A 23977-nucleotide genomic window follows, 5' to 3' on the forward strand; every position below is an offset into this window, starting at 1 on the left:
TTGTCTAATGAGAAAATGCTTATATGTATAGAGGGGAAAATTCAGCTTGCTTATATAGGATAAATTATGTCTTCTAGAGCAGCAGTCTCCAACCTTTTTGGCAGCAGGGACCAGTTTCATGGAAGACAATTTTTCCAAGGACCAGGGGGTGGGGGGAGTTGGGGGGGTAGAAGGATGGTTTTGGGATGATTCAAGGGCATTACATTTACTATGCACTTTATTTCTATTATTATTACATTGTAATATATAATGAAGTAATTATACAAGTCACCATAATGCAGAATCAGTGGGAGCCCTGAGCTTGTTTTCACTTGCCACTCACTGATGAGGTTTTGATATGAGTCTGCAAGCAACTGATTTATTATGGTCTCTGTGCAGTCAAACCTCTCTGCTAATGATAATCTGTATTTGCAGCCGCTCCCCAGTGCCAGCATCACTGCCTCAGTTCCACCTCAGATCATCAGGCATTAGATTCTCACAAGGAGCGTGCAACCTAGATCCCTCGCATGCACAGTTCACAGTAGGGTTCACACTCCTATGAGAATCTAATGCCACTGCTGACCTGACAGGGGGCGGAGCTCAGGCGGTAATGAGAGAGATGGGGAGCGGCTGTAAATACAGATGAAGCTTCGTTTGCTCACCCGTGGCTCACCTCCTGCTGTGCGGCCCGGTTCCCTGGGGGTTGGTGACCCCTGTTCTAGAGGACCTAATAAAAGTAGGTAAAGAACAAAGTGTTGGAGATCCCAAGATGATACGGAGTTATAATTACAATATCTACATCAACAACATATGAGAGAATTTATGATTTAGATGACTAAGAAGGTCTTGTACTCTCTCCTACTGCTTTCAGGTTTCTCTATTTCTGGGGCGTCAGGGTTGAAAATAGTGATTCTTAGGCAGTTTTACAAAGTAACAGTATTTAATAACCACTTTTTGGTATAGAAGGATGTCAGGTTAATTTATGTATGATTTGGAGAAAAAAAAAGTATGATAACTTCCCAATTTTTTTCTAAAGCAGAGGCCAGCCATGAGAACTGCCAGTAATTCAATATAGCAGGGCATTTCAACTGTTTGTCTAATATAGTGCCAGGTGTACACATGAGACCCTGGTCTTCTTAGATTTAAATACATTCAAAGAGCCATAATCCTCAGGTCTCAGAAACATGTTCTAGCTTACATATTTTCTTTCCATTAAGAGGCTCAGCATTTGAGTAACATCATATTGTCTTTACCACATAACCATCTTTAGTCTAAAAATCTGTAAGAAAAAGTGGTTATTTGCTAAAAAGTAATTTACTTCCATCAACATTTAGGCAAAAACACAAGATACAAAGTGATACATAGCTAGGAAAAATATCGGTTATCTTCAGTAATTATATTAATTACATAAAGATCAAATATCTACGTTTCTTGATCCTGTGCAGATATGACTTTAGACAGATATAATCTTTCTTCTGATATTTTTCACATACTGTTTTAGGCAGACACAGGGAATAATACACAATTCTGTGTCATAAAAATTATGACAGAATCTTTCAAGGGAAAAACTTCTCTTGAACATAATTTTTTTAAATGATAAATATGGAAGATTATAATTATAGTCTTGTAAAGGTAATAAAAATATGTTCACTATGAGATTTTACCCCAAGCATAAACATTCTCTTAAAAATTAAACATTACTTTTTATTCATTCTGGGTCCAGTTTTTTAGTTAGTCCAGTTCTCTTTACATGATTCTCCTACATAGATTTCTATTCTCTATTTTGCTATTCAAAATCTCACTTAGAAGTAAATCTTTTTTTCCTTAATTGTGATAAGAGTTGAAGTCATATGGCTATCAATAATATATAATATTGACAGTATTATTTTGAAAAAAGCATCACAAAAAGTGTTGTGACTTGTACATTAATTTCTGCCATCGTTCATACAGTAGGACTGTTCACATGTTTTTATTTTTATAATTCCATGAGATGCTTCATAAGTTTTCTATAGAAAAGTAATGAAGCATAAATTATACATCAAATGAATTTTGTTAAAATTACTTTACAATTCATATATCTTAATTTGTTCAGTTTCTTTTCTGTTTTTCAGGAAAATCTCCATCAGACATTACTGACACCCCAGTGGATAAGACACTCTTGATTAACACATTTTAATTCCAACTAGTATTAAACTAATTTAGCTCACAAAATGACATACTTGTGCTAGCAATTCTGCTGATAAGCATAAATATGTAGTTTATCTTCCATACATCTTAGATATTCTATCATCAACAACACTTAATTAAAATAACGCATATCAAATATCTGTAAAGTATGAACAGATCAGGTTTCCTAGATGTTGTTTTGGCAAGGCTAATCCAATTCAGCACAGAGTTATAAGCAGGTTGATTCTTCTGATATGGATTTAGTCTAAGCATTAAAATTGCTCATTTCTATTATGGGCCTTTTCAAAAAGATGAGACTATTTCTCAAGCCTTCATTACCATGTATCAGATACTGGCTCGTGGCAATGGACTTGTGGATTGTGAATGGGGACTATGCTGCCTTCTGGTCTAATCAACTACAGAAGTTTGAAAAACATTCTATAAAAAACTTTAATGATTTGTTTTAGATCAATTTATATTCACAAATACACACAGACCCTTTTATTTTTTTTTTTGGTGTCTGTGGGACAAGTAGCTGGCGTCCTGCGTAAGCTGAATCTCGCTCTGTGCTGCCTCCCATCACTGACTAAAGTCACAAGGACAGATCAACCCTCATTAGTAGTATATTAAAAAAAACACTATGGGTATGAAAATCAATATGTGAGGTTTATAATTGAGGAAAAGTATTGGGCTAACTCGATAAAAAAAGAAGCAAAAACAATAATTTTTTAAAACTACTCTTAATTTTTCATTGAAGAATGCAAAAACATTCCCCTCTTCCCCAACCTTTTCCCTATTTTATATTCATGCTTCCACATAAACTTGTTCTAGATGAGAGGGTGGGAGACAAGCACTTTAATTTACCTAAATGTACCATTAGGTTAAAAAAAAAAAAAAAAAGCTACTTTGTTCTGGTACCCTTCTGGTATCTTGATATGCTAGGTAAGTTTCTACTGATAAAGCAGTAGTCTTTTCAAATTCATAAGCAGCGATAACGTTTGTTAAAGAAACCTGCCTATGGGCTTGGTCTCTGGTACAAGTGGCAGATTATATATATTTTTACTTTCTTTAAAATGAAATGTTACACTTCATATTCACTTGGTTACTTACCTGCAAACATGAAGTCTAAAGTTACTCAACTCAAGTCTGAACTGTATAATCTTTTCTACTCAACAGATTTTAACGGAAATTATTAATGCCCCAAAAGTCTGTTTTGAAACTACAGCTTACTAATTTGCCTAATGCTAAAAAGTATGAAAATAAGCAAGATGAGAGAATTCAAATTGCACAAAGTGATTTCTCCATCTCCAATTAAGATGCATTTTGAACCACGTGTCTTAAATAGATACAGAATAAATGTACAGAATAAAACTAAGACAAATTTGAGTGGAGAAAATATTACTGATGTCAAAGGTATTTGCAATGTCAGATTATTTATAGAATATAAAAATGACAGAAAACAGGTAGTAGTCACATTTGCAGGCACTCTTAGTAAGTAACTCTATTTTACTCTTTCTTGATAAGCATCCTACTGTGTACAAAGAATATCCGATTACTCTATTCCTTGGCATTATGTCTTATACCTGATTGTTGGGTATAATAGATGGCACCTGGCAATTGCCTATACTCTCTGTCCACAAGTGCCAGCAGAGCAGTTTTCTTTGTCCCTCAGCAGGAATGAACAGTTTATAATAGCCAACACTTCACTCCCAGCAGCATTTCTTTGACCTCCCCAGCTTCTCTCTCCAGCTACTGCCTCATCTTCACTTTCCCTTTACAGCAAAACTCTTTGAAACTCTGAAAGAGTTGGACACACTCGTTGTCTGCAATTTCTCTCTTCCTACTTTATCATGAATTTACTTTTATGCGGCTGTCACCCCCATCACTCCACCTGGCCTTATCAAAGTCATCAGTGACCACCTCGTTAGGTCCAGTGGTCAGTTGTCAGTCCTCAACTAATTTGAACTATCAGCAGCATTTGACACAGCTATCATTCCTCACTTCCCTGCATTTTTCTTCTTGGCTTCCAGGCTCCCACATTGCCTCGTTTTCTTCCAAACTCATGTGCTTCTTCTTCCCATTCTTCTTGCTGGTTCCTCCTCATCTTCCTGCCTTCTTAAAAACAGAACCCTGGGATCCTTGAGCTTCTTGTCTCTCTCTCTACTCATTACCTGGGTGATGTCATCCAGGCTCACAGCTTTCAATATTATCTGTATGCTAATAACTCCCAAATGCGTCTAGTCCAAGCCTCAAGCATAAAACTCCAGATCTGATACCGTGCTCCCTACTCGACATCTCGTGAATATCTAATAGCCATCTTAATCTTAACAAGTTTAAACTTAAGCTTCTGATTGTCCCCTCATACCTCCTCTTGCAGTTTTACCTATATAACATGGGTAAATGTCAGCTCCGTTCTTTCAGCTGAACAGGCCAAAAGACTTGCGGTCACCCTTGATTTGTCTTTTCCTCTCACAACACATATCCAGACCATCGCCAAAATCTGTTGGCTCTAACTTCAAAATATATCTAGAATCCAGTCACTTCTCACCACTGTTACCAGCCTTGTTTGAGCCATAATATTCTCTTGTAAACATTTGCAGTGACATCCAAATTGGTCTCCCTGCTTCCACATTTCCCTCTTATAGATGAATCTCAACATAACAGCCAGAAAGACCCTGCTAAAACCCTCCACTCAGAACAAAACCCCAAATCCCTACAATGACTTACAAAATTCTACTTGATGTGGCTTTCTCCTGCCTACGACTTCATATCTAATTGCTCTCCCCAGCCGACACTCCACTATAGTTACTCAGGCATTCTCTTTGTCCCTGGAAAAAGCTGGTCATGCACTGAACTCAAGGGCTTTATACTTGCTTGTCCCTCAGCCTAGAACACTTCCTTCAGACACCAGATGCTTGTTCCCTCACTTCCTTCAAGTCTTTACTTAAATGGCATCTTCCTGATGAGTCCTTCTGTGGCCACCCCATCCAGAACTTCCTCAACACTGCCTATTTTCCTTTTCTGCTTCATCTTTCTCTCTAGTCCTTATCACAATCTAACATATCATATATTTTAAAATAATTATTTATTTTGTTTCCTGACTGTCTCCCATAGTGGACTCTACGTTGGATGTGGGTAAGGATTTCTCTTTAGCTTGTTTACTGTAGTAACTCTAGCACAGGGTGGTGGGAGGGGGCCATAAATATTTGTTGCTGAATGTCATCAGCAGTTTGAGCCAGTGGTTCTCAAATTTTAGCTTGTAACACTCATCTGTTAAAAATAAAAAACAAGCAACAAAAACCAAAGGATTTCCAGTGCCATTACCCCACCACCAAGAATCCTGATATACTGGGAGGCAGATGACCCCCGGGACTCTTGACAATAGTACAAGAATACGCTTGGAGAAACACTGTTCTTGGTCTTTACCCTTTGGATTTCTTACAGGCCATCTAGTGGTGACCATCTTCATAAAGAATAGGAGTGGGTAAATTATCATGGCTAAATGTGCTCCACCACTTGTTTTTGTAAATAATGTTTTACTGGAATAGCCATGCTCTTTAGTGCACACAGTGTCTATGGCTGCCTTTATACTACAACAACAGAGTTGAGTAGCGTGACCTCAAAGCCTTCAAATCCTAAAATATTTACTATCTGGCTTTTTACAGAAAAAGTCTGTTGACCTCTGATATAGATAGAAGATAAATTATTCCAGAACACGACCTAGTGATAAGCTATTTTTTATTTTTTTAATATATATATATATATATTTTTTTTTTATGGTGTTTTCTTTTTCTTTTTGGCTGCACGGCATGGCATGCGGGATCTCAGTTCCCCTACCAGGGATTGAACCCGTGCTTAACCACTGGACCACCAAGGAAGTCTGATAAGCTATTTTTCAAAAAGCTGAAGGTATCCTTATGTATACTTAAGGCAAATCTATCCGACCTATATAGGAAATTTGCAATATATTTACTATTTGATTTATATTTAATAATCCATTCCTTACCTCTAATTCCCCAAAGAATGGTGCCCGTTTTTGTTTCTGTAACCAACGTTAAACAAAAAACTAAGATTGTGTTATAAATTGCCTTTGGATATTTGCTATACATTTTTTTGTTTCCCAAGGACCTATAATAAAAATAGAGGCATTCTGGGAAGAATTTTCAAAAATAAGATATTGGTCTAGGATGGCCAAGTTAACTTTTTCATAAATACCCATTTTGATAAATAAACATCAAAAGTAAGGTTTCTAATAGGAAACTATTTCATTCCCTTCTAACTGAAAAACCCAAGTAAAGAGTCTAAACCCCTGACACCCTCTTCTTTGCTTGTTGTCCATCTAGTCACCGCTATAGGGTCTTCAGTTGTTTGAAACTGCGATTTAAAAAAAAAACTTACTTAGTTACTCAAGCTGAGCAGTTTTAATTTGTTCTAATAGTTGAAGCCAGAAAAACTATTACCACAACTGCAGGAAAGCATTATCAAAGCCAGTAGCTGTCAGGCACCTTTATTTTTTTAGGTTGCTTTTATCTTTATACTAGAGAAAGACTTGTTCTGTTCTCAATATTCAGAATCTTTGTTCTTTAAAGATTCAAAATTACATTTTTAAGAAAATTAAACTTCAGTTTTATTTATTGAACTTTGACAAATAAGCAACCTTCCCCACCTCTACTCTCCAAATCCTGGTGTATTTAATTCTGAGAAATACTATTTTTAATGTGTGAATTTTAAACTATATATATTAATAATGTTAAATGTTATAGTTCAGTAAGTCAATTCAACTTGAGATATTCAGTATTCCACTTATTCAAATTAAGAAATGATGTACTTACTAATCTTTTGGTTTGTTATCTGAGGTCAAAGATGGTATCTACAACTTCTGGGGAGAAGAAAAGGGAGTTTCTCCTGGCTTTGAGTATTTCCTAATACTAACTTCTGAAACAGACATGATCAGGAGGGATAAGAGGAAAGGCATACCATTGGGAGAGAAGACAATTTAAAGATTAATAATAGAAGGAAACTGAGAAGGAATGGAGACTATTTAACTACTATATCTATAAATAATAGGGTAAAACAGGTGCTACTGATAATAAAAGGTTGTTTTGTGAAAGTCTGAATAGGAAGAGGAGTATGCTTAGTTATGAAGGTATCTTCAAAATGTAGGACTTATGTCCAAAAATAAATCAAATAAATATCTACCTCCAGAAACATTTAACCAGGGCTTGTAAAAACATTTCTTCTTGTCTTTTTCCTTTTCAGTTTCAAGTGTTAGATTAAATAATTGTTTTTCTCCTTTTTGATTCTCTTTCTTTTAAAATATCAAGAATATTATATTACCCTGAGCTTTGTTTTTGTCTTTGGTGCTTTATGAACGTCATTTATATTGAGTTTTTCTAGTCAATAAGTGTAGCATGGAGAAAAGGGGAGATTTCTTTGTACTTTTGTTGTTGTTGTTGTTGTTATTACATTATTACTATGTCAAAGCATTAGGTCAGCTTGCTACAGTGCAGTCTTGCTAAAAATAGAACCTTTGGAAAATATACCCAAACAAGTAGAGACATCGGCAAACCACCACTAGATGGCAAAACCGCTTTACCATTGCTAACATTCCGCCTGTAGAAAGAATGTGACTTAGGAAACTGCTGCAACATATTTCCCACCATATCAGAGTTTTGATCAATTCGGATTTTAAAATATGGATGGCCACTCTAGTCTGAAACTAAATTACTTGGTATACTTTATCTTCAACAAGTATTTATAATCTTATTCATGTCAAAGCCTTACATTTACAATCCATCATCAATGTATTATTAGTTTTCAACAGTTCTCAGTAAAGAAGACAGATCCAGTGACTAAGAATACAGCAAATGTATTAAGATAAAAATCAAAACACAATATAATACATGGTAAAAATGAACAAAAGGCTATACAGAATTCAAAATTAAATATTTACAAGTATATCCCACATTAGTTATATACACAAAGATATCTACATTAGACCTATTAAAAAGATTACATTGTGTTTTTATATAAAAGTTATAGATGTGTTTGATTAGAGTGATAAAAACAAGATATGTTTTTCTTAGAAGTTTTCTTGTGGTAAAGAGCAGAAAGAAGGAAAAAATAAAGTATTTTTTCACTCCCCTCAGATTTTTTTGGTTGAAATAAGAAATGCCCATTTCTTTAACATAGTTTAAGTTATATTAAATTCACAAGAGAAGATTTCTTACTACTCAAATCTAGATAATTATAAAGCAACAGAGTTAATAGTCTATTTTTTAAAAAAGTACAAATGAATGAGAACTTTGTTTTATAAGTGCATTTTACTAAACTATTTTGATTATTATACATAAGTGTGAAGAAAATCTAATTGGTTCAAGGATTAATGCTGCCTATTCGATAAAACTACAGGAATCAATTTTTGCCTGACTTTTAGTAAGAATGCTATGAGAATGAATATACAGCAGGTTGATGCTTTTAATGCATAATTCAAATTTCTTAGCATACAGTGAAACTTCTGAATAATACTCTAGCATAGGGACAGGAGAGTCAGAGTATAGACTTAGTTCTGAGGACCTATTAGGTGTATTCACACCACACCACAGTCCTGTATTTTCTTCCACCAAAACTGCCAAACTCTAGTTAGATCAAAGCCCACTTCTACTATCTTCCCACTGACCCCAGTAGCAACACTCCTCAATTTAAGAAAGTTGCTCTAAAGTCATTCACCAGTTCCATGGTAGGTCACTGTGAGAATTTAGAGCGTTTCTTATACAAATTACTCCTTTGATAAAAGACTCCAAGTAAATAAATGTGTCTTACTTCAAATGGCTTTATTTTACTAAACGGACACCTCCTTTTGCATGTCCAACTATTCCCCTTGATTTTACTTAATTTGATCTCCTACTCAACAACAGAAGCACTCCCATTTCAATTAAAAAAGGTCAAGGTTTAAGTCTGAACCATGCTGATATCTGTCACAAACAGATGTGACGGATATCAACATGGTTGATAGATGCTAATCTAGAGACCGTCTTCCAGGATGGACTTATTAAATGTATGGGGTATTAATCGTAACTATTTATTTTGGAGTTTGAGTTAATTGCTATTATTCAAATGCAGTTGTTATGAATTCACAAATTTAGAGTTTGTAATAATTCCACTTGGTAATATATGTAAGTCTATACTTATAATGGAAAAGAGGGGGCTTGTTCTGTAGTGTAAACAGGGATAAAACGAGAATGTTTGTCTATTTAGGAGAATGTTTTCAATGTACTTCTTATGGTAGGATCACACAGTGAGTAGAGCTCAGAACTGTTGAAGCTTTATGTGTTAATTAAAATTCTTCTTGCTTTACTTTCCTTTATTCATTAAATTCTAATAGGCTCAGTCTTTTCCTGGTCTAGTCCCATCCAGCCATCCCCAAATAAGAACGGGGATTCAAAACTATTTTCATACTCTGGATAATTCTTGGACATCACTATCTCTATGGAACTGGATTAGAAACTTGCATTTGGACTTGAATTATGATGGTCATGGTGCTATTTCTATTTATAGAAGGTAGCTGCTCTTCATTAATAACAAGCATTGTGGTCAGAATCATGATGAAGGATAGGAAACCGATATTGATATTTAGGAAACATTTGAGTACCCTGATCTCATTATGACAGGTACCAAAGGTAACATACTATTTCTTTTTCAAAAGTTTGATGACTTGAGCTTTCCAATATTTCTGAGAGGCATTTCTAGGGAGACTGGCCATACTTAAGCCTACTGAATAGGGGAAACAAGTATTTAAAAGATTAGCTGGAATGGTCACCCTGGATAAAAAGGAATGACATTTAATCATGCTCAAACGTATCTAAAACTTTTTCTACCCGCTATCTTTCCTAACTTAGATTAAGACATGAAAATTTTCCAGGGGCCTTAAGTAGGAACCTCAGAGTCACGCTTGATTCCTCCAACTCTTTCCCTTCTACCCCTAACTTGGTTAATCAACTAAGGCCTATCAAACATACTAGGCATAGCTTCTTCCTCCCCAGTCCTGCTGCCACTGTTCTTAAGTAGGTCCACAGAGTCTCTTTCTTGAGCTGCTGTCACAGCCAACCAGCTGACAGTCTGCACCAGTCTCTTTAATGGGTTCTGTTGTTTTTGCTCTTCTTTCAAGGGTCAGTGTTTTTCGAGTCCAGGTGTATACCCCTTTACTCTCTCATTCTGTACTTTCCCCCTGGACAATCGATCTACGCCTGTGGATTCAGGTCCTTGATATGATGACAATCCTGCAGTTTTTATCTCTAGCCTAGATCACTGTCTTAGGCTTCAAACCTGTATGTTCATCAGCCTAAGGGATATCTCTAATTGGAGGTCCCACAGGCACCTCTTCATCTGTCCTACCTCAAACCTACTCCTCATTTTGTGGTCCCTGTCATCAAATCTCACCTAGATTACTGTAATAGCCTCCTAAATAGTCTCCCTACTTTCAAACCTGTCCCTCTGCAATCCACGCTACACCCTATAACTGGAGTGATTTTTCTATAAACGCAAATATGAACATGCCTCTTTCCTGCTTAAAGTCCTTCAATAGCTTATTACTGCCCTTAAGATCAAGTTCAAACTCAACTAACCTACAAGGCTCCTCAAGGTTACTCTGGAGCCTCATCACCAGCCATTCTCCCTTTAGCTAATTAAGCTCTGATTTTGGGGAATTATTTGGTCTCTCTCCTTTCTTGTCTGGGTCTTCATAAATTTTTTTCCCTCTTCCTGGAATATTCTTTCCATATCTCTCTGCTTCCTTTGCCTAATTCATCTTTAGATGCCAATTTGGATTTTATTTACTTCCCCCCCCCCCCACAACTTTCTGGTTATTAGCAAAGTCTCAATTGGAATTCATGCCTGTTATTTTCTCTTTTTATTTTTTTTAAAATTTATTTTATTTATTTATTTTTGGCTGCATTGGATCTTCGCTGCTGTGCACGGGCTTTCTGTAGTTGCAGCGAGCCAGGGTTACTCTTCCTTGCGTTGTGCGGGATTCTCATTGCAGTGGCTTCTCTTGTTGAGGAGCACAGGCTCTAGGTGCGCAGGCTCAGCAGTTGTGGCATGGTGGGCTCAGTAGTTGTGGCTCGTGGGCTCAGTAGTTGTGGTTCGCGGGCTCTGGAGCATAGGCTCAGTAGTTGTGGCGCACGGGCTTCGTTGCTCCATGGCACGTGGGTTCTTCCCGGACCAGGGATCGAACCCGTGTCCCCTGCATTGGCAGGCGGATTCTTAACCACTGTGCCACCAGGGAAGCCCTATTTACAGTTTTGACAATATTTTTCTGACAATGACTCTCCCAAGATTGGGTTTGGTGGCCTTCTGCTGTGCTCTAAAAACACGCACTACTCATTTAATATAGCCATTTTCTTTCTAAATTCTAATTGCCTTCTCTCTCTCTCTCATTCACTACAGTGTAAGTTTTTTAACGGCAGGGATTTTGTATACAACTATATCATAGGTGCCTAAAAAAGCCTAAATCTATAGTTTGAATTCAGGTCACTGCCCTTCTTAAAGATGTCTGACAGTTCCTACATGCCTACTGAATAAAGACTCAAGTTCTTAACATGGCATATAAGGCCCTTCTCAAGATGCTACAGCTTATCTTCCAATCTCATTTCCAGGAATTCCTGCTTGCCCTCCCCTCTACTTTCCATTCAGATTACCCTGAATGCCTCTGCACAGGTCGTTCTGATGCTTCCACACTTTTGCTTATACTTTTCCCACTTTCTGGAATATCATTCCTCTGCTTGTTGTCTTCTTGGAAAACTTTTTCCAAACCACTCTTAGCTCCAGTTCAGGCAGACTTTATAGCTCTCTCTTCCAGGTCAACACAGAACTTTACTCTGTTACAGCACATATCTTGCTGTATTACAGTTATTTATTTTTAATAATGACTCGCTGGCTAGACAGTGAGCTTCAGGAAGGTACGTATTATACACACTCATTTTTATATGCCTACCACAGTGCCTGGCATCTAGTAGTAGTCAAGTGTTTATCTAATTGGATTAAAACAGAAGTTAATTCTCTTTCAACTACTCTTATCAAGATTCAGGCAGAAGGCAGGTAAGGGAAGAATGGTTCATTCTACAAAATGTAAAAATGAAAATGTATAGGTTTATACATCTTTGCTTAACCCTAGGAAGAATTTGGCTTCCTTCCCAACCCACTGCCTCTTTTTAAAGTGCCACTTAGAGAGCTTCTGCTAGCTCTTGTAAGTAGATAAACTCTTCTGATTTACTCCCTAACTCCAATCTATCCTTAGTAAGAGAAATAAGAGCATGAGGAAAAAATATAAAATGAGCTAGAAATATTTTATGAGTAACGATCAACTATGAACTTTAAAAGGTAAAGTCAATGGCAGAAGTTCAGAAAGCCTTGCCTTGAATCCCTGTCCTGTGACTTTCTGACTTTGTGCAAACTGCTTATCATGCTTTGGTTTTTTCATCTGTGCAATGGTAATGATGATAATACTTACTTTACCCCTAGGTTATTGTGAGGATTAAGAGTTTATACACATGAAATATTTAGAACAAAGCATGGCATACAGTAAGCAGTTACTGTTAGCTATTATTATTATTATCTTAAACAGTGATTGTTTAATTAATAACCAAGAGTTATAATATGTTCCTAGATTTTAAGAAAGGGGCCTCAAGACAGAATGTGAGCTCTCAGACTTTTGAATATTAATATACAGTAGCCAGACAAATAGCATATCCTAAAGGACTTTACATTTCAGACTTAGTACTAGGTTCTAATTATGACTTTTTTTATTCAATTGCTGTACTGTGGAAAATTACTTATAATTTTATTTCTCCATTTTCACATTTATAAAGTATATTGATCTACACTGAAATGATGGTATGTATTAATTAACAAATGATTATCAAGGACTTTGAAAATATAAAACACTAAAGTGACAAATTAGTTTATAAGTACCTGATGTAATTCATTAACAATATAGCATATAACATTAATTCCTGTAATGCCTTCCAACTGCAGTTCTTAACTCCTAAATTCTTCCTAATTTTCTCAAAGGGTGTTATAAAATTAACTATGGAGTTAAAAAAAAATAAACTTCAGAATCTGTGTAGCTTTGGGTTAAAAAACTGTCAGATTTAAATGTGGATGCCATAGGGCTTCCCTGGTGGCGCAGTGGTTGAGAGTCCGCCTGCCGATGCAGGGGACACGGGTTCGTGCCCCGGTCCGGGAGGATCCCACATGCCGTGGAGCGGCTGGGCCCGTGGGCCATGGCTGCTGAGCCTGCGCGTCTGGAGCCTGTGCTCCGCAACGGGAGAGGCCGCAGCAGTGAGAGGCCCGCGTACCGCAAAAAAAAAAAAAAAAAAAAAAAATATGGATGCCATAAAATTGATGTAATTCTAAAATCATTATCATCTTTTGCTAAAATAAATGCGCTTGTTGCAAATTTAAAATACTAACATATGTATTTTAAAATCTGATTTTATAAATGTTATATAATGATATTGATAAAAATTCCAGTTTAAAAGCCACAAAGATGATTCTCAAAATATTTTGTTATAGCCTATAATTTTGATAAATGAATAGGTTATGACTTAGCCATAATGTGAAAGTACAGCCAAATCTTGATTATCTTTAGTCTGTGGAGATATGGATGGCTTAGATAGTTAAAATCCATATATCATTCCAAAACCTCATCCATTAGCCTTTTCTCCCACCAAATCTTCACCACAGTTAGCTTAGCTAATTTGCATTTCAGCTACCTTTCTTTCTTACTTGCACAGTGAAATGGTAAAATATACGAATAAAAATTTGACAATAAAGAAAATATTGGAAGGAAGGGCTAATCTACATACAAGATAACCGGTCTCTGAATAATCAAGAGTTGGCTGCACAGCATTATGTTTACCTTAAGGATTAAAATAGCCTCATTCTCCTTCATATATTTCAATAAAATCGAACAGGAGTTCCTATGCCTTAACATTCCTAGTCAGAGTTTCTCTGAGTACCTGAAAGAACCCTGGTGGTACAGGACCTACTGGCATGCCATCTCCTGGGGGAATGTTTCCTAGCACTGGACTGGGAGCTGCTGCAGCACTCTGCAAAGAATAAAGGAGAAACAAACCTATATCATTACAGAGAAGGCACAGAACAAAAGACTGATGATAACAGACTGTAGGAAGGGAAGCTTTTCATTCCTGGGAACAAATATTGGTAATTTCCCCCACTCCAGAGGTAAACTAAGATGTAGCAGTTAGTTTAGGATATGACTAAGTTATTTGGTTTAAACAGGTCTCTTTAAACTTTTTGAAATCACAGAACTTTAATAAGATAGTATATTTGAGTAAAATATAAAAGGCAAATAAAATGATAAAGTGATAGAAGTTTAAGTAAATGCTTTATTTTAAGGCACAGCCTTCTGAAATGGCAACATCAACAACAAATAGATAAATATTTAAGTAACAAGTTTGAAAATGGTGGTTGTAGGAGTTGGAAAAAAGAACTCTGTTTAGATTATGCTTTTCTCTGTCATAAATAAGTATAATTACTTCTCTGTCTGTAGGTGGCAACACGCACATTATTCACTTTCTGATATACTATAATTGGTAGCCAAAATATAATTGATAGCAAAAAACAGGGTGGTGAGGATGAAAAAGTAATTAGGAGATTGAATAAGAGAAAGGAATTAGATTTGGAGAGATTAGTCTCAGATAAACAGATTATGAAAAAATCAGATTGAAAAATTCAAAGTCTACTTTACTTGCAAATTATTTCATGGAATCCTACGGCTTCATGAAATAGGAATATGAAGAACTTTGGGATAGGCTCTTTGTAGTCAAGTCAAGGTTTTAGATTTAACTCTTACATAGAGCAGTAATACATACAACTATTTTACAACCATGGATTTCATCCCTCAATCTCGTTAGACACATTACAAATACTAAGAACAGCCAAGAAGGGAGCAGAAATATGCTGAAGACAGGTCAGTATGAATTCAACAGTTCTGTTATGAAAAGAACTCAAAACAAATCCTGGATCTAGTGTATTTGTTGTACTTTTCTCACTTGTAGATCAGTTTATTCATTCATGAATTAATATTCCATTAGAAGATATAATATCTCAGTATATTTGTAGCATATATTTTCCGATATATAAATTGATAAAAATACTAAAACATGTTTATTCTATAGTAGTGGAAGTTATTATCACTGAAAGCCAATGATTTTAGTATTTCCTGAGGAAACCTAGATTTAAATGTGGTTATCTAAAATGTTGGCTACCTATGAATGCCAACATTCTAAACTTCTGATAAAGCATAGAAGTATAAAAGGAGAAATAATATTTCTTAGATATTAAGATGAAACATCAATCTATCATCCCATTTTAAGCAAAAACATGCAATTTCATTCAGTGTACATTAATTGAATACCTACCATTTGTCAGATGGCTCTATTTTGCGTTATAATATCAACACTCACGTTTTTAAAAAATGAAAGGCAAACTGTTTTTCATTTTAATTAAACTTGCATAAAATTTTAATACACAATGTTAGAGTAAGAGAAAAAGTTACCACCAAACATTTATCTTCTTTTAGTTTAAATATATATGGTTACAGGCAGATCTAGGAAGAAAGATTTGATCTACATCCTTTGACAGTCAATTATTTTAATGGGGAAGTTGCTCTTAGTACTGAAAGCTAGACATAGGATGTCACTATTGTTCTAATTAATTGCAGAATAGAAACTTGTTTTTGCAGTAAAAAAGACTTACATAAAAAGAGACAAGTTTGTAAAACACACTCACCTATGCTTTTATAGAAATGTATACTACAATGTTGAGCAGGTTTACAAAAACAAAACAGAATTCAGTGAATTGCTGCACCTCCTTAGTGTTGTTCACAGATGCTATTTCTCCTGCAATTCTTGTTGCCTGGCAAGTATAGCTACATAATTTCTAGTATAGAGCACGATGCTTTAGTTTTCTGGTGTAATAGTAATTTCTAGGCTTGGCCTAAGGACACAAATGGAAGTGAACAGAATACTAGTAATTATCCAGTTTATTTACCCAATACAAAGCACTGGTATAGAGCACTGCAGTCCAAACTTCACTTTGTGGATCACATTTTTGAGCTAAATTATCCATCCATTCTTCTGGGATTTATTGACAAGGGATAATTCCCTCCTTTATTGTACTGTGTGGACTCAAGCTTAGAGTACCATTTGGTACACCATGTTGATCAATAACAAATACTAGTCTGATAATAAACACTGAAGAGTTACACTAAATGGTACTCTTAAGTTTTGTAAAAGAGCATATTTCTCAAACTGCCTAACTTGCTCATTTATATACGGTAGCAATAATAAATAATACATGCTTTGAAACTGTAAGCTAAATAAGAATCAAGTTTTGGGGATTAGAGCTTAATGTAGATGGGAGAAGTACCACATTTCTTGGGTTTCATTGCTGGAATTTCTGAGACTTGTCTCAAGTTTACTTCCAACTCATGAGACAAATTTATCTCATGACTTGAGGATCCACAGAAAGTTGTTGCTGGCTCTAACTCATAAAGTATGTATAATATTATTCTGGGGGTTTGTGACTGAATTAAAAAAGGAGAGCAAATAATTTAATTGTACTAAGAACTACTACAAAGCATTAGTTTTGCTGGATTTGTGTGAATTCCCATTAGAATACCATGGAAAATCCTTTATATATAATATATCCACAATTATTTAGGGTTGACTTTTTATATTCTCTCTCTTGTAAAAAAGAAAGACATATAAATAATATGGCTGTAAAATACTTCTAACTAAACTGAATACATAAGACTTTGGAGCAATGTAAAAATATTAATTATCATTAAAAGTATTTTTTCTTTTTACTAGTTTACTTTGTATGCTTTTAACATATACTTTCACATATGTATTTTCTAACTGCTCTTAAATCATTTACTTTGTCAAGTGACTTGAATTTCAAGGTTTTTTGGAAGTGAAAACTTTACTTTTAAAATATTTTCCCAAATCACTAATATAATTTTTACCTGCTTTTTATAAATACAATATATTAAATTTGGTGTTTTCAAATGAACTAAATTATGGAACAATTATTTGCTTTTCCAGGGATATATTAAAATGAACTTTAAAGAGTCACCAGGAAATCTTTCTTCATGTTGCTATATATTTGTCTTTGTTTAAGTCTCCTCTCTTGGACTCTCTGTTTTTATATCTTTCTACCTATAAGAAGGCACAAGTCAATCTGTGCCCCTTCCTCTCTGTGTTATTTATTTTCCCTTGTATATATGGCTAGCACCACTTCCCATTTTGCCCCTTCTCTTAAATGCTATTATATAATTGAATTTTAATAATAACTTTTATTCTCTAATTCCCTATTTCTGAATTTAAAGAACAGAGATGTATACTGTTATTTTATATTTTCCTTCTTAAATAAAAATCTGAAATAAAAGCTAGAAGAGTTCTTATTTTGACCTTAGTTATTATCACTAGTGGCCTCTGGTAGAAAAAAAAAGTTGTATAGACTTCTGTAAGGAGGTTTCAAAACAATAGGCATAAAATAAAATTTTGCTTAAAAATAAAATTAAGATGCAATTGATTAAAACATAATTAGCATTTATCAAGATTCTACACATTAAATAACTAACAGTTTTAGTTACTAAGGATGGTACAGAACCAGCTGCCTAACTATACACTGGGGAATCAAGATATAAAGTCTACATTTGGTGGAAAAGGAAAAAATACCTTAAGTATATGTAAAATTGTGAAGGTAATAACAGAGGAACTAAAATAGTGATATCCTTATTAGAAATTGGAAGGAGGATTAAAGGTAAGAGTAGGTAGGAAGAGACCAGGCAGAGAATTATTTGTCTTTACTATTAACACACTTATACTATTTTTAAGTCAGATATAAGTATTTTTTGAGAAACATTTAAAATGGTCATACAGTAGACTCCCTTATCTGTGGAGATAGATTCCAAGACCTCTAATGGATGCATGAAACTGCAATAGTACTGAACTCTATATATATTGTTTTTTCCTATACATACATAACTATGATAAAGTTTAATTTATAAATTAGGTACAGTAAGAGATTAACAATAACTAATAGTAAAATAGAACGATTATAACAATATACTGTGATAAAAGTTATGTGAATGTGTTCTCTCTCCTTAATCAACTTCCTCACCTCTGCCAGAAATGCGGCAGCAGCTTCTTCAGCAGCCTTTCTAGTAATTTTTATATTTTCTGATCTACACCTATTCCTGCATCTGTGTAACCATCCCTTACTAGCAGTAAATGGCTTGGTGTCACTTGTTTCAGAGGATCTCTTGCTGAAGTCTCTGTAGAGGCTCGATATGCTTTCTGGCCCAACACAATGCTGTCAATCAGAACACGTTTTCTGTTCATGTCTCCCACCCACAAATTTTAATGCCTTTCCTACCTTAACTAGTGCTTAGCATGCACTGTGGGCATGACTTTTGCAGTCTGAGGTGTGAAAACTAGCACAGATTTCTTTTTCCTTTGTCACAATTTCACGGATAGAAGACTCCTTCTTACCATAGATCTTAGCAACCTCAGCATACGATTGCTTTTCTTTCCTTATTAAGTTGAGAACTTTCACCTTTTCACTTAAAGGAAGCCCTTTTCAGCTTCTCTTTGCCATATCTGAATTGCCTGCATCAGTACTGTTGTGCTTTGGGGCCATTGTTAAGTAAAATAAGGGTGACTTGAACACAAGCACTGTGATACCACTACACTGTATCTGATAACCCAGACGGCTGCTAAGTGACTAATGGGTGGGTCAAGCTGGACAAAGGGATGATTCACGTCCCAGGCAGGATGTAGCAGGACATAGTGAGAGTTCATCATGCGACTCAGAATGGTCCATATTTTAAAACTTATGAATTGTTTATTTCTGGAATCTTCCATTTAATTTTTTTCAAAACTTGGTTGACTGTGAGTAACTAAAACTGCAGAAATCAAAACCGTGGTTAATCAGGGCCCTGTAGTAGGTTTCCTGTCTTCACAATTTTAATGCAGAGCACAGTTAAATATTTTAGCTGTTGGTTGAAGACATGTTCTTTATTATACTAAGAAATATTTCTATGCCTAGTATTTTAAAAACAATTTTCAAAGATCAGGAATAATAAAAGAGACTTTGCCTTTTCATATTTGATGGGTATTATTTGGTTTTCTTTTTCTTTTCTTTTTTTTTTTTTTTTTTTTGCGGTACGTGGGCCTCTCACTGCTGCGGCCTCTCCCATTGCAGAGCACAGGCTCCGGACACGCAGGCTCAGCGGCCATGGCTCATGGGCCCAGCTGCTCCATGGCACGTGGGATCTTCCCGGACCGGGGCACGAACCCGTGTTCCCTGCATCGTCAGGCGGACTCTCAACCACTGAGCCACCAGGGAAGCCCCTGGTTTTCTTTGGGCAAAGACACTTTGCCTTTTCATATTTGATTGGTACCATTTGGTTTTTCTTTTGGGATATACGTAATTATATATTGATAGTTTTCTTAAACCATCATTGTATTTATGAGATAAGTCATGCTTGATCATCATGGATGATCCTTTTAATAGGCTAATGAATTATATTAGCTAATATTTTATTTAGGATCTTTACATCTATATTCTAAATGAGACAGGCTTAGAAAATTCCTTGCTGGATTATTCAAATTTAAGCATTAGGATTATTCTACCTTCTCAAAATGGACTGGATTGTAAACTCTTTTATAATGCCCTGAAGAAATTTACATAATATCGTGTTTATCTACTTTGTAAAGTTAAAAAATATGCAGCGGGTAAAACTGCCTGAATACAAAGGCAATTTTGGAAGTAATTATGGCCATTATTCTTTTTATATTTTCTACTTCTATTTACTTCAATTCTGTTCACTTATATTTTTCCCAGAAAACTTCATTTCATTGAGATTTTTAGTTTTATTCATATACACACCACTTTCATATGCTTAAAAAGGTCCTCTGTAGCAGCTGTGAGAGACTGCCAGTAGACCACAAACATCTGTTTCCCTCTTCTTTTATGGTAATAGAACTGTAGCCAGAGACCTGGCAGCCCAGCTACACTACATTGCTCAGTCTCCCTTGCTCTCACCAAGAATTAGGCTCTTACTAATGTGAGCCGAAGAGGTATGCACCACTTCTAGACTGCCTCCTACTTTTTAACTGGAGATCTAATTTCTGTCATGCCTACAAAACCAATGTCCTGAACAATGGCAGAGCACCCACTAGCCTTAGTCTCTGGATGACTTGTGGAGCACAGCCTGCCCACCTGCCCTGGACTGCCTTACTGAACTGCTGGCACTAGACAGATGATGACTTGTTTTCTCTCTCCTAAATTGATTTAGTGTTCTCATCATTATCTTTGCCAGGAATTGTTCTATTAGTTCCCTTTCTTTTTCTGTTTAATTAATATGTTTTCTTCTTTAAAAAATTATCTCTATTTTCCTTTTTTGTAAAAAAGGTTTTGTTCATTTTCAAAATTCTTAATAGATTAGTAACTAATTTATTTTCTTTTTTTTAAATATAAAGAATATAAAACTGTAATTTTGCTCTGAATTTACCTTTGATTGCATTTGCAAGGTTTGATGGTAGTGTTCATGATTTTTTTCCTAAATCATCCAATAGTATAATTTCGATTTCCCAAAGAGTTACTGGATATAACTGGAAACCAAAATTATACTGATTAGATGATTTAGAAAAAAACGAGAACACCAATATCAAACCTTGTAGATTTAACCAAAGATATACTTTAATTTACAAATGGTTGGAGGTTTTATTTTCCTTTTTAATTTCTAGCTTTCCCAATTGTGTCCAGGTAAGATATACTGTACAACTTCTGTATTTAGGAATTTGTTGAATAATTTTTTGTGGTCTAATCAATGACCAATTTTCATAATTTCCCAGGGATATTTAATAAAATATCCATGTTCCTGCTCTACATTTTTATCCATTTGCATAATATCTTTATATTATCTCTAATTTTTGTCCTCTTGCTCTTTCAAATATATATAATACCCTATTATTGTTGCTTGTCCATTTCTCCTTTCTTTTTCATGTTTAATAATCACTGCCTTGGATCTATTTTGCCCAAAATTGACATTGCAAACTCAGCTTTTTTGTGTGTTCATATATCAGATCATCTCCCGTCCATTTATTTTTAAACTTTATGCTGTATTTTATCTACCTGTTTCACTTGTTAGCAGAAAAGCACTCTCATATGCATCTAATGAGATGTCCTTTAAAATTAGAAAAAAGAAACTTTTTTTTATCTTAAGCTTTAAAGGTACCAACGTTAAGACAAACAATATCGTTTACGTTTCTTTTTGAAAAATGAAGTTAGCTTTCTCTTCCTATTCTACATCTCCCTCTTCCATTTCCTAACCCTTATTATAAACATCTGGAGTTTTAGGTATAAACTTTTTGTTTTTATCGTCTCTGCTTTCAGTAATAATTTTTGACCTCTACATTCAGTTTTACAATTATACTTTCAGTATCAAAAACAACTCCAATTTTGTCTAGTTTTTTTTCCCTATCAGTTTAAAACAATAACATAACTGTGCTACTCACGAGTTTTAATTTTTATATACTTCTTAGTTGGCTAGAGGATGTATGAATATCATTTTTGAAATCCTTATATGTGCAAATGTCTTTTTTTGACTCTCATCAAAACTATAGACACCACCATTGTCTGGTATTTACTGTTCCAGAGAAGTCTGATGCCATCCTGATTTTTGTTCCTTGGGGTGTAATCTGTTTTTCTCTTCTAAAGATTTGAAGAATGTTTTCTTGATATTTATAATTCCCAAATGTTTCCATTCCGTTTCTAGGTACTGATCTTTAAATTTCTTGCCTAGAGTGAGATGGACCTTTTCAATGATCATACGTAGGTTATTTTTTTCTAATGCTAGAAAGTTGGGGGGAAATCTTTTCAGTTAATAGATGTAAAGCAAAGATCTGGCAAACCTTAAAGGGTCATTCTTTGCAAATGTTTTTAGCAACTAAGTAAATAGTTATGATATTATTGATAACTTGGGAAATATGCTTAGGAATCTTGATAGGACAGGATTTTAATAGGTTATTAGTGGCATGGGAACCTGGTTGGTACACTTGTAGAAAGCACACTTCATGTATATATCATGTGCTATAAAAAAATTAATAAATTTTAACTAAGTAATCCTTCTGTTCAGACACTATCCAAATATAAATTCTGAACTATGAGAAAAACAGTATGCATAAAATATGTTCACTGTCATATATTTATAGTAAGAAATATTCGAGGTAACCCCCAAATTCAGCAATAATATAATATTTCTATAAATTGTAGCACATATAAAACATATATGTGCTTAAACATGATAGAACGTGTTTCAACTATTAAAAATCGTAGTTACAGGTGGAATTATTTGGGAAACATAGGAGTTTATTTATGATATAGTGCTATGTAAAACATGCCAAATATAGAATTGGGTGTATGATTATAATTACGGAAATGGTAAAAAATAATCTACCAAAGATGGTGGGTGGATACATAAAATTAACTGTTAGAATGATATAACTGATTGATTTTTTAATAAAACATTCACACACTTTCTGAAGTTTCATATTTCTAATATAAATAAAAATTATTATAGATTAAAAATACACACTGCTAGTTTTGTCAATAGCTATAAAACAAGACCAAATGCTAACTTAAGACAAACCTAATCCCTAAAATTTAAGGTTAAATAAAATGCAAGTATTTCTAACTTAAAAAAAGAACTCTTATTTTAATAAGACATGAAACATTTTAATTTTCAGACCATGAAGAACCAGTTTTTCTGTTTTGGAAAGTTAGATCCTAGAAGTAATCTAAAAATCACTTTCATTAATCCTGGGCATTTATTAGCATTGTCTTCACAAGTTCATTTTTAGAGCCAGAGCCACATGCTTCTACCCTAGCCCACTCCACTCAGTCACCCTCTTAGAGTCCAGAGAACCAGCATCACTGACTATTGTGTACTTTTTAGGCTTGTTTTAGAAATATTCTATATGTGCTTTCACAAAAACAATTATCCAGAGTATAGTATTCAACCCTTTAGGCTTCCAAAACAGGGACAGACCCAGAAAGAGCATTAAAAACAAAATTAAAAGTAGCCCCTGAGCGCCTAGAAACATAAAGTGTAAAAGAGTTGATCTAAGTATTACAGCTTGAGGTTTGCCATGCAGCAGAAAAAGAGTGCTTTGATTGGCTGGTAAATTCTACAAAATGTTAACTTTTTCATATGAAAGCCAAGAAGCGTGGGAATTATGACAGGCAGCAGAAGCGAAGCAGCTACAGGTGCTAAAAAATGTTTCAAATGCAAGAGAAATGCAAAAAGACCCTGATAAACACAGTGATTATTTCATTCCTAAAGAATACTTTAGCAGGCAGCCTTTAATTTAGTTGTTAATTTTCAAAACAGCAGTTTCATGGTTCAGAAATCAGGTTCCCTGAATTCTCCACTCAGCTTTAATCAGAAAAGGTAGATTATAAGAAAAAGCGCTAACAAATTGGTAGATTTAGTTAGGTGAGGGGTATTTGGTGTTCATTGTACTATTTTAAAACTCTCCTATAGGTTTGAAAATTTTCAAAATAACATGTAGAAAAAAATATAATTGAAATAAGCTAATGAAATTATTAGGCTCCAATCTGCAGTAATGTAGAGAAAAATTCAGCTTAAACAAGTGCTAAGACTGTACTTCCCAAGATGAATTTAGGGACTCTGCACTACCACATGAACTCTTCTCCACCTCCGTATTTTCAATAAATT

At 34.8% G+C, this 23977-nt stretch overlaps 1 protein-coding gene across 3 annotated transcripts in view; it reads right to left on the reverse strand.

Moving 5' to 3' along the window:
* The window catches only part of SSBP2 (single stranded DNA binding protein 2), a gene marked incomplete at its 3' end in the record, with an annotated part of 297670 nt that overhangs the window by 75793 nt on the left and 197900 nt on the right, over positions 1-23977 (reverse strand). For all 3 annotated transcript variants that reach the window (XM_082651181.1, XM_082651180.1, XM_082651179.1), the window contains exon 5: positions 14163-14252. In XM_082651181.1, the coding sequence (XP_082507307.1) occupies positions 14163-14252 (90 nt within the window). The remainder of the gene's footprint in view (positions 1-14162; positions 14253-23977) is intronic.

The sequence above is a fragment of the Grampus griseus genome (genome assembly GCF_964374135.1).
Source record: "Grampus griseus genome assembly, chromosome: 3".
NCBI lineage: Eukaryota > Metazoa > Chordata > Mammalia > Artiodactyla > Delphinidae > Grampus > Grampus griseus.